This window comes from Pantherophis guttatus, chromosome 9 (genome assembly GCF_059756535.1).
Source record: "Pantherophis guttatus breed Tessera chromosome 9, ASM5975653v1, whole genome shotgun sequence".
Taxonomy (NCBI): domain Eukaryota; kingdom Metazoa; phylum Chordata; class Lepidosauria; order Squamata; family Colubridae; genus Pantherophis; species Pantherophis guttatus.
Genome location: NC_142071.1, coordinates 22567030 through 22578541, shown reverse-complemented (window position 1 = coordinate 22578541; position 11512 = coordinate 22567030). Strand labels below are relative to the sequence as shown.

Genomic DNA, 11512 nt, shown 5'->3' with positions numbered 1-11512 from the left:
GTAGCTACCAATCAGTGACTGGTTATTAGTCCTGCACAGAAGTATGAACCCCGTGTCAGTCTAGAGAGTCTGCAATTCCATCAGAGCTAGGAGATCACTTTCTTAGGGGTACCATGTTATGCTCATGGAAGTCTGACAATTCCTTTGTTCTAGGTTCAATGGTACTTCCTTATGGTCCACTATAACCCTAGGAGTTGAAGGAGGAGGTGGGTGGTCATAAGAGTCCCTTTTATATTTTAGATCTTTTTATTATTATTATTATTATTTTGGAAAGGATTTAGAGCCATGGCTCTAAGGAATCACCTTCCTTGTCTTTGGTCCATCTCAAAATAGTGCTGCTTTTCAGTTCTGACCTTGCCTTCTCCTTCAGGGCCACAGAATACATGGCTGAATGGTGATAACATCTAGGAGGTTTGGGCAATTTCGAGGTAGTTGTTTACTTCTGCTTTACTACTAAGTGACTAAGATGGTCAAAACCTCTGTCAAGCCCCCTTCTTATTGGTACTCTTCTTCTCCCCCCTCTTAGAATGTCCTTGGTCAAAATGCACTATGTAGCGGACCTCCTTCGACTCAGCTGGATCCCACTCCCTCCCCCCAGAGGCTATTTTTACACTTTCAGCCACTTGATCACCGAGAGTCAGAAAGTAGCACATTTGCCTTTGGTCAATTAGCCCGATCAGCAAGGTCTCAGGCTGCAGAAGTCCAACTCTTGTGGTTTCTTCCTGAGGTTGCAGCGTTCGCGGGGCAGCAGGGTGCCGCCCCTCCCTGTGCATCTCAGTATGCGCCTTTTAAACCCCCTGCCACAAGTTTTGGAGCACGAGGACCAGGGAGATGCCTCCCAAGTTGGGCACGGATCTCCGCATATCCTGATGTCAACAGGCCTCTGAGTGGTATCGCAAGAGGAGGCCAGCTGGCCAAGGGCGTCGCGACACAGCACCATGCGTTTCTGCAGACCGTTGCCGCAAGTGACCGAACAGTCTTCCCAGTTGGTGGTAGCCCATTTGTAAGCAGGGCGTTTGTAATCCAGCTGACCCAGGTCCAGGCGGTTGGACAGGCTGAGAATACTGTTGTTGAGGACCGGAGGACGCTTCCCATCTTTACGGTGGTAGGAAGACTTGTCCTCTTTGCTTTCTTTGGGCAAGTAGAAGGAGTAGCGTACTCGAGGTGGCGTCATCTTCCCAACTGATAGCACTTCCACCGTCAGGGGTTCCTGGATGGGCATAAAGGCCTGGAGACTTTCCACTGCTGTACCTGTTCCACTATAGCGGATCACACTGCCCTTGACTATAAAGTCCCTTTCCACCGCAGAGACAATGAAATGTCCATTCAGAAGATATTTGCCATGTGCATTCTTCAAGGCCAGGTAATTGTCATCACTAATCAAACCCTTGTAGCCTCTCTGACGGATGTCAATGCTGGAGGCACCAGCTGGGAGGAGCACCACAAAGTTGTAGCCATGCCTAGAAGAAAGACAAAACGTTAGGAAATGTTAATTACCTAACTTGTTGGGTTGGCAATATATAAACCTCAATATAGCTTTAAGACTGTATTGCTGTATTGCATCATACTGTGTCCTGATTGGTTAGCTCTGTAGCCAATGTCCTTAAGAGAGAGCTTGAAACATGGTTTGTCTTCTCTTTGCTGATCATTATTGCTTTTGCTGATCGTTACTGCTCTGTACTGCTCTTTGCTGTGTTTGCTACTGTTTGCTACTGTTTTTAATGTGTATGACTACGATGACTGGTAAGAAGACTTTGTTATTAGAATATCCCTGGACTGTTGTTTTACTATCTACTGCTTTATCTGTGTATGACCTGGACTGTTTATTGGACTGTGCCTTATTGCTATTTCCTAAAAGTAAACACAACTCAGTGTATATGTGTGTTGGCTGTGTTTATCGGCAACTGCTCTCCGTCGCTTTCATGTGCACACCCTTGCTACTCTAGGGTTGCTCTGCGAATTCCTCAACACAAAAGGTAGAAGAAAGCATTAATATGGGTTAGCATATTCACCTACAAGATACTTAATTTAATTAATTTAATTTAATTAATTCAATTTATATGCCGCCCCTCTCCGAAGACTCAACACAAGACTTGTGTTGGCCAAAACAACAAGGGTGTCAGGGTTCCAAGTAACACCCCCCAAAGAAAAATTCCCCATCCAAAGAAAAATTCAAGCCCCTGCCCATCACCCACAAGTCCATCACATGGTCTAATCAAACATCGTCCCAGCTGGAGATGCCTCCCAGTTCCAGCCTTCCAGATGCAGGGCAAGTTGACCTTGACTTTCTGAGAAAAGAATGTTATTATGACTATATATCATCCCTGCTCCATACAATCCCCCCTCCCAGGTTCCCACGTGGGCAGGTCTGAAGGCCTAATGCAAAAGATGGCTTCCAGGCCTGACAAAGGGTTGCAAAGGTAAGACAATGATCCAAAGCAGGTGAACTCATGCAGCGTCCCTATACGGGACCACAAATTTCAGCTGATTTAATAGATTTAAGCATGGAGAATGGATTTTGAGCTATGGGTGCTATAAGTTCCAGCACTGTGGCCAGTACTGGCAAATTCTGAAGATTGTTAACACACTAGGCTTCTGCCACAAAAATGATGTGTTCATTTTCCTCAAATGTCTGGTTTGTTCTCTCAGAAGGGTATGGCACAAACATAGCCCATTAATTTATGATTCAGTATATCGAAAGGACCAAGAAGATGGGTTGATTCAGTCATTCAGTTAAGCCTCTGATACAGATCTAGCAAAACATGGCCTTGCACTGAATCAGGGCATTGGTCCAGCTAGATCCATTCAGTCTTTATGGTGGCCTTTCAATGACTCTACCTAAAGTTCACTCACTGTTGTGGCCTGCCAGCAGCCAGCAGAGCTGGCAGCAGAGTCAGACAGTGAGGAGGTTGGGGAGAAACATGGGCCAGTCCTGGGGGCTGGGGAAAGCTTGGACGAAGGCTCTGCATCGGAGGCAGAGAGGGAGAGAGGGAGACAGCAGTGAGGCAGAGGAACAGCTGGAGCCCGTTCCCAGTGTGCGTATGCACAAAGCTGTCAGAAGACAAGAACAACTCAGAAAGCAGGATCATCTTGGGAGTAAAGCCACACCTTGGAGATGATTGGCCCCTCACATAGGAAACAAAAGAGGAGCGAACGGGGAGGGGGCTTTTGCAGGAAACAATTCATTCGTTCGGTAGTTTCAAGAGTGGAAAGTCCTGTTCGTGACTCTAAGAGACTCTGTGCCAGGTTTTGCCTTACTCTGCATTTGGAAACAAGTTACGTGGCAGCTTGCCAAGCGAGATAAGGTCTGTGTTGATAAATATTTCTTTGAAAAACTGTTTGGACAAACCTTGCTGACTGTGAATGAATGTAATTCACAATTGTGTAAATAAAAGAGGTTTTGCCGGGACCAATTCCTGCTTCCTGCATTTTAAGGAGGTCAAAACACTCACATGGGTTTGGTGAACAAGCCTGAAACTTTTTTGCAGCTTTTGTTGTCTCCTCCACACACGCCGCACTTGTCAAATTTCTTTTTGGAGCCAAGTTTCCCATCGCACCCAGCTTTGATACATTTCCCCTGTACGCATAGCGAGCTCGAGTCTGGAGAACACGGTGTACCGTCCACCACCTGGAAATCAGAAAGGTAAGACTAGAATCCAGTGCTGCTTTAGTCAAAACTAGAGAGGGTGGAATATTGAGCCGTATCCATTTGTTTTGAAACCAAGTAATCATCAGTCATCCCTGCCCATGGTCCTAGCAAAGGAAATGTTATCCTTTGCTCTGCCCATAGAAACTAATCGCCCCAATTGTCATGTGGTTGAATATTCTGCAGTGCTATATATGATGAATAAAGGTAAAGGTAAAAGTTCCCCTCGCACATATGTGCTAGTCGTTCCCGACTCTAGGGGGAAGTGCTCATCTCTGTTTCAAAGCCGAAGAGCCAGCGCTGTCCAATGACATCTCCATGGTCATGTGGCCGGCATGACTCAACGCCAAAGGCGCACGGAACGCTGTTGCCTTCCCACCAAAGGTGGTCCCTATTTTTCTACTTGCATTTTTTACCTGCTTTCGAACTGCTAGGTTGGCAGAAGCTGGGACAAGTCATGAGAGCTCACCCTGTTACGCGGCACTAGGGATTCGAACCGCTGAACTGCCGACCTTTCGATCAACAAGCTCAGCATCTTAGCCACTGAGCCACCATGCCCCATGTATGATGAATACCTGTACATGAATCTTGATTTTTTTAAAAAAAAGATATTACTGAGATCTTGGGGACCATTTGGAAGTGGAACAGGGATGAAGATTCAAAACCGCCAAAATGATTCCGAGTAGCATTCTAGCTGCGCTGTAACACAGGTAGTTCTTGACTTACGTCCAGTCACTTAACGACTGTTCAAAGTTGTGATGGATCCTCGACCCCCAAAAAAGCTACTTAACAACCTGTTTTCATGGTCATAAATACCCCCAGTCAAATGATCACATTATGGGCACTTGGCAACTGGCTCGCCCTGCAATTTGCAATGTTTTTTTGCTGGTTTCCAGCATTTCCTTCCAGTTTCTAGCAAAATATATTACGTGGGAAAATTGAGCTGCTTAACAACCATGGTGTTCATTTAATAGCCATGGATGTTCACTGAAGAACCACTGCAAAAAATGTCAAAAAAAAAATAGGGTCTGGTCACAACTGCAGCAACTTGTGATTGTAATTCCAGGCTCAATTATGGTTGTAAGCAGTGGTGAAATCCAATTATTTTTACTACTAGTTCTGTGGGCGTGGCTTGGTGGGCGTGGCTTGGTGGGTGTGGCAAGGGAAGGATACTGCAAAATCTCCATTCCCACCCCACTCTGGGGCCAGCCGGAGGTGGCATTTGCCGGTTCTCGGAACTACTCAAAATTTCCGCTACCGGTTCTCCAGAACCTGTCAGAACCTGCTGGATTTCACCTCTGGTTGTAAGCCAACTATTTTATCACAGAATTGTCCGTGGCTCCCATTAAAAACCAAGGCTCTGCTTCGTATGGAAGCCAGCAAAATGTGATTGCAAACATTACACAAATAATTGTGAACAGAAGTGTAGTATTATCATTGAGTACATTTGTAGGTTTAATGAATCCAAATAAAGAACAAAGGAAAGACAATCATTTGTCAACGTTTAATGTAAATAAAATTAAATAAATAAATTTATTAAATTTATATCCCGCCCTTCTCCCCGAAGGGACTCAGGGTGGTGAACAGCCGAGAGTTAAAATAACATGCAGTATAAAAGTTAAAATAATTAAGAATAAATTAAATTAAATGGCCACCCCAATTTAAAACCCCTAGCAATACAATTAAAAACCTCTAAAACCTCAATAAATTATGGAACTTATCTGTTTCCAGGGAAAATCTAAATAACTTTAATCAATTGCCCTTCAACAAACATCCCTTTATAATTTCTCTTTTTCTCTAAATAGAAGAAGAAGAAGGAGGAGGAGAAGGAGAAGGAGGAGGAGGAGGAGGAGGAGGAGGAGGAGGAGGAGGAGGAGGAGGAGGAGGAGGAGGAAGAGGAGGAGGAGGAGGAGGAGGAGGAGGAGAAGAAGAAGAAGAAGAAGAAGAAGAAGAAGAAGAAGAAGAAGGAGAAGGAGAAGGAGAAGGAGAAGGAGAAGGAGAAGGAGAAGGAGAAGGAGAAGGAGAAGGAGAAGGAGAAGGAGAAGGAGAAGGAGAAGGAGAAGGAGAAGGAGAAGGAGAAGGAGAAGGAGAAGGAGAAGGAGAAGGAGAAGAAGAAGAAAATCCAGCTTACCTTTGGGGCTAAAACATAAAAGTAGCCAGTTCCATTGGCTCGACAGATGAGTTTGCACTTATCCCGGGGAGACACCCCAGAATATTTGGGGACCCAGGAAACAATGGCAGTGAGCCGATTTGTGCTGTGGTTGTAGCCATTGAAAGCCTCACATTGTTCTTCCCGGAAACTCTTCCCTGGAACTATGAGAAATCAGTTTCAGAAATGAATTTAGGAGCTGGTTCCTACCATCACAAATAGAGGGACCATCTAGTGGAATCTTCAGACAACATTGTACGTGTTCATAAATATGGGACTTGAACATGAAGCAGAGGAGGAAATCCAAAACAGCAGAACATTTTCTCTCCATAATGGCCAGATTTTTTTATATCCTGCTTTTATTTTTATAAATAATTCAAGATGGTGAGTTATCTAATACCTCCTTCCTCCTCACATACCTAATACTCACAACATGCCTAATGCCTCACCTAATATCTCCTTCCTTCTCCTATTGTCCCACAACAACAACTCTGCAAGTGATTTGGGCTGAGAAGGAGTGACCAGCACAAAGTCACCCAGCCAGCTTTCATGCTTTAAAGTAGGACTAGAACTCCTGGCAATCGGCTAAAAGTCACCCAGTGTCTTTCTTTCCTAAGGTGGGACCAGAACTCACCATCTCCTGGTGATTGGCCCAAAGTCACCCATGCAGCTTTCATGCTTAAGATGGGACTAGAACTCACCATCTCCTGGTGATTAACCCAAAGTCACCCAGCCAGCTTTCATGCTTAAGGTGGAACTAGAACTCACCATCTCCTGGTGATTGACCCAAAGTCACCCAGCCAGCTTTCATGCTTTAAAGTGGGACTAGAATTCCTGATGATTAGCTAAAAGTCACCCAGTGTCTTTCTTTCCTAAGGTGGGACCAGAACTCACCATCTCCTGATGATTGACCCAAAGTCACCCAGACATCTTTCATGCTTAAGATGGGACTAGAACTCACCATCTCCTGGTGATTGACCCAAAGTCACCCAGCCCGCTTTCATGCTTAAGGTGGAATTAGAATTCACCATCTCCTGGTGATTGGCCCAAGTCACCCAGTCGGCTTTCATATTTAAGGCAGGACTAGAGCTCAAAAATCAGCTGGTTTCTAGTCTGATGCCTTAACTCCTGGACCAAAACCAAGTCTAATCGTGGTCTCCCCTCCAAAGGAATGATCATGACAGTGCTGTATTTGGCACCTTCATTAAATCTCACCTGAAGCAAAGCAGGGATCCAAACCGCAGGAGCGATATTTAACTCGAACGCCTTCGCAATACTTCCCTTCATTGGCTGGAGGGGGATTGTTGCATTGACGTTTCGCCAACTGGACACCTCCACCGCACGTCCTCGAACAGGATCCATAAGGTGCCCACTTTCCCCAGTTGCCATCCACCTGTCAGGGCATAAAACACTGAGCAGATACAAAACTCACAAAGATGCCGTCCCTATTTTTTTTTTTTTCCTCAAGGAACACAATGCATTGGCTAGCTGGGACCACGAAATGCGGCGCACAATGCTTTTTCAGCATTTTTAATAATCATCCGATTAGGAATCATTTTTCTCTCTGGCATTTCGAAAGAGCTGACTCGCTGTGGAAACTAACAAGCAATTAAATCAACTGCTCGTGCAGATCTCTGCAATTTTCTTAAGTGGATTAAACCAAAGCATAACAAAGCAAATCAGCAATGACTCAGGAGAATATGAGTACGACTATCCAAATCCATGTGGAGTACAATAGTTAATTTAGATGCTTCCAAAATTCTAAATTCTGCATGCCTGGATTGAATTATGTTGAGTTGCCTACTTAGCATATTCTTTGTTCTGTTTTGTTTGCGCATGCGAGAGTGTATCTGTGGCCTGAACTATAGACTTTGGTGAACCTCAGCCGTTGGGCTGTTCTCCACCTGAAGAGCCAACAATACTCACCCGGTACTTACTGATGTTATGCCTCTCGACACAGACACCTTTCATGCAGAACCTCCCTTCTCCACAGCTGGTGCCATCAGCCCAAGGGAAGTGACGGGTCTGGCACATGATGTGACCGCGAGCCTTCCCGGTGCACCAAAGCTTGGTGCAGTATTGCATGTACGGGCAAGGCTTGGAGCCAATGCCAAAGGCCAGCTCACACTGCTGATTGAGATTGTACATGGAACCGGGAAGCTCTTGAGGCAAGGAGATCGGCTTGGTGGGTTGGTCCAAGAGGCAATCACCTGAGAGAAGACAGAGGAATACAATGGGAGGTCATCCTAAGGGATCCGTCCATTAGCAATAGCACTTACACTTATATACTACTTCATGGTACTTTACAGCACTCTCTGAGCAGTTTACAAATGTCAGCCTATTGCCCCCAACAATCGGAGTCCTCATTTTACTGACCTCGGAAGGATGGAAGGCTGAGTCAACTTTGAGCCAGTCAGGATCAAACTCTTGGCAGTGGGCAGAGTCAGCCTGCAATACTGTGTTCTAACCACTGAGCAACTATGTGTCAGGGTTCCAAGTAATAACCCCATATCAAGCAAAACTCTGAGGCAGGTAAAGTCCTCAAGGAATAGCTTTATTGGAAATATATTGGCACAGATCTGGTGAAAACCGACTCTAAAAGTTCCCACGGTTTCCACCCAATTAAAAGTGAAAGTTTTCTCAAATCCTTAGTCACATGGTGCAATCAACATACAGTCCAGTTGCTGGATGACCTCAGTCTCCTCCTTCTGAACACCTGCGGGAATGTCCTTGGTTCCCAAGGGAAAGCGTTTTATTTTGGCTACAGCACCCCAGCTATCTCTATCCCACCCTCCCTATCCCTCAGATCCAGTATGTGACAGCATTGAAGCAGGAAAATAAAAAATGGCCTCAGTTCAGCCAACTTCTGGGTTGATACTATGGCTCTGTAGCATCAGGACGATTTCTCTTTCTTTGTTACTGATATTAGTCACAGTGGTGACAGAGGTGAAAACCAAGTGATTAGGATTTACCGTATTTTTCGGTGTATAAGACATACTTTTCCCCAAAAAAAGTGGGTGGAAATGTCTGTGCATCTTATACAGCGAATGTTGCCGAAGCCCTGCCCACCCGCCAGCCCCCACTCTTCAGCCTCTGCCTTCCAGCAATTTACCTCCTTGCAGCAAACAACAAACAGCCTTGTCAGCTTCAGCACAGCCTGATTAAGCACAAGCAGCTGATTGGCAGTTGGATTGGCCTCCCGGAATACCTCCTATCAGCTGTTCCAGGCTGCAGGGATCGCCACCACCCGTCGCCGCCACCCATCGCTGCTGCAGCCTATTGCCACCTCCACACACCCCATTTTTATCCTCTGTGCGTCCCGTTTTTGGCCAGTTCCAGGCGGTGGGGATAGGCGGAAGCAGCGATCCCCACTGCCTGAAATGGGCCAAAAATGGGACGCGCAGAGGCCAAAAACAGGGTGCACAGAGGCTGAAAATGGGACATGCAGAGGCCGAAAATGGAGTGTGCAGAGGCGGCAATAGGCAGCAACGGTGATGGGCGGTGGCGATCCCTGCAGCCTGGAACAGCTGATAGGCGGTATTCCAGGAGGCCAATCCAACTGCCAATCAGCTGTTCGTGCTAAATCAGGCTGCGCTGAAGCTGACCAGGCTGTTTGCTGCAAAGTGGTAAATTGCTGGGAGGCAGAGGCAGATTTTTCCCCCTTGATTTCCTCCCCAAAAGCTAGGTGCGTCTTATACTTCGGAGCATCTTATAGTCTGAAAAATACGGTACATCTTTAAACTGTGAACTGATTTGGATATATAGGGTGGAGGTTGGCACAGAAACCTGATATAAATCCCATTTTTAAAAAAGAAAAAAAATCTTTAGGCAAGGAAGAGTACAGTTGACCTGCTGCCATACAGTTCCAGATCCTTCTAAAATGGGTGTTCCAAATTAGATTCAGCCTTAGCATTCCTAATGATTTACAGCTTTCCGAGTGTAAATTGTTTAGTAAAAGTAGAGGAGTGAGCCAAAAAAGCTTGATCGGGTGATGATTCTATTTTTCTAGACAGCTGGTTTTAAGAATCTCCAACACCCTCCAGGTTTAGCTTCTCTAAGGGGCTCCGTTGCTCTATACTCCTAAGAGTTGATTCACATAAACATCTTGATAGCATAAGATCAAGCATTCAAAATGTGCAGAAACTATCTGAGATGCTAACAAAAATCTTGATGAAATATTTAGTTTCCCTTTCTCCAAAAAGATTTGTCTCTTTCTCTCTCTCTCTCTTTTAATTAAAGGAAGAATCTTAACATTTCAGGGGTATTCGGTAGCAAAATGATTATTCAAATTAAAGGGATTTTTTTTAGTAATTTCAAACCGGGATTTAATAATGTCACGATCTAATACTGTGCTTGCATATAGCAAGAGCACTTACACTTATATACAGCTTCACAGTGCTTTACAGCCCTCTCTGAGCAGCTTACAGAGTCAGCTTATTGCCCCCAACAATCGGGGTCCTTATTTTACCGGCCTTGGAAGGATGGAAGGCTGAGTCAACTTTGAGCCGGTCAGGATCGAACTGCTGAACTGCTGACAGTCAGCAAAAGTAGCCTGCAATACTGCATTCGAACCACTGCGCCACCATGGCTCATTTCACCCTGAGTCTTAAGGAGGTTGGCCTAGTTTTGACTTAGCAGTGTCTAGTGCAGTGGTGAGTTTCTACCAGTTCTAACCGGTTCGGGCAAACCGGTAGCGGCAGTGGGTGACTCCACCCACCCGCCCAGATGTCATCATGGATGCTCTGCGCATGCGCGCACTCACATTTGCGAAACGGTAGCAAAGGTAAGTGAAACCCACTACTGGTCTAGTGTTTTATAAACTATGGTTTATGGCTTTGTATTCAGTGTAAACCCATTGTGACTTATTAACAAACCATTGTTAGAACAAAAGCCAGCTTAATACAGTACATGGAACCAATTTGAAAAAGTATTACATCACCAGCTCTGGACTGCAACAGGAGATCCATTACTGATGAACAAAGGATGATACAGTATATCTAGATTATATCTTGACTACAGTGTCTGCTCATGTTTTGAGGCTTTTAAGTTTTGGAGAATCCCACCGAGTTTTGCTTGATGCTCCAGAATAAAAGTAAACTCCAAGATTTGTCCCGAAATTCCACATCAGCACACTATAAAAAAAGGTGAACTCTACTGGGTAGCCTTTGTCACATGTACTTTGGCTGAGACTCATTGCCACCAAGAAGTATCATAAACTCTGATCATCTGAGGCAAGAAGTGTGTATTATAATATACTTGTGTAAAAGTCAGCAGTGACTAACCAAAAGAATGTATTATTCCAAAGTAAATCAAGGTGAGAAAAGATAGCTTTGGGAGTTGAACCTCTTTCCTTTCTCCTAAGTAGGTATCAAGGCTTTGGTTTTCCCAGTTGCAAAGTATGGCTGTGAAAGTTGGACCATAAGGAAGGCTGAGTGCCAACGAATTGAGGCCTTTGAACTATGGTGCTGGAGAAGACTCCTGCGAGTCCCTTGGACTGCAAGGCGATCCAACCGGTCAGTCCTAGAGGAGATCAACCCTGACTGCTCTTTAGAAGGCCAGATCCTGAAGATGAAACTCAAATACTTTGGCCACCTAATGAGAAGGAAGGACTCACTGGAGAAGAGCCTAATGCTGGGAAAGATTGAGGGCAAAAGAAGAAGGGGATGACAGAGAACGAGGTGGCTGGATGGAGTCACTGAAGCAGTCTGTGTGAGCTT

General features: G+C 45.2%; 1 protein-coding gene across 1 annotated transcript in view; it reads right to left on the bottom strand.

Annotated features, from left to right (window-relative positions):
* Positions 1 to 243: 243 nt before the first annotated feature.
* ADAMTS15 (ADAM metallopeptidase with thrombospondin type 1 motif 15) overlaps positions 244 to 11512 on the bottom strand; it is a 60505-nt gene continuing 49236 nt past the window's right edge. The window contains exons 4-8 of the mRNA XM_034421979.3: positions 7722 to 8005; positions 7011 to 7188; positions 5778 to 5959; positions 3453 to 3628; positions 244 to 1460 (exon numbers count right to left, since the gene is read on the bottom strand). Coding sequence (XP_034277870.2) covers positions 677 to 1460; positions 3453 to 3628; positions 5778 to 5959; positions 7011 to 7188; positions 7722 to 8005 — 1604 coding nt within the window. The 3' untranslated portion in view covers positions 244 to 676. The remainder of the gene's footprint in view (positions 1461 to 3452; positions 3629 to 5777; positions 5960 to 7010; positions 7189 to 7721; positions 8006 to 11512) is intronic.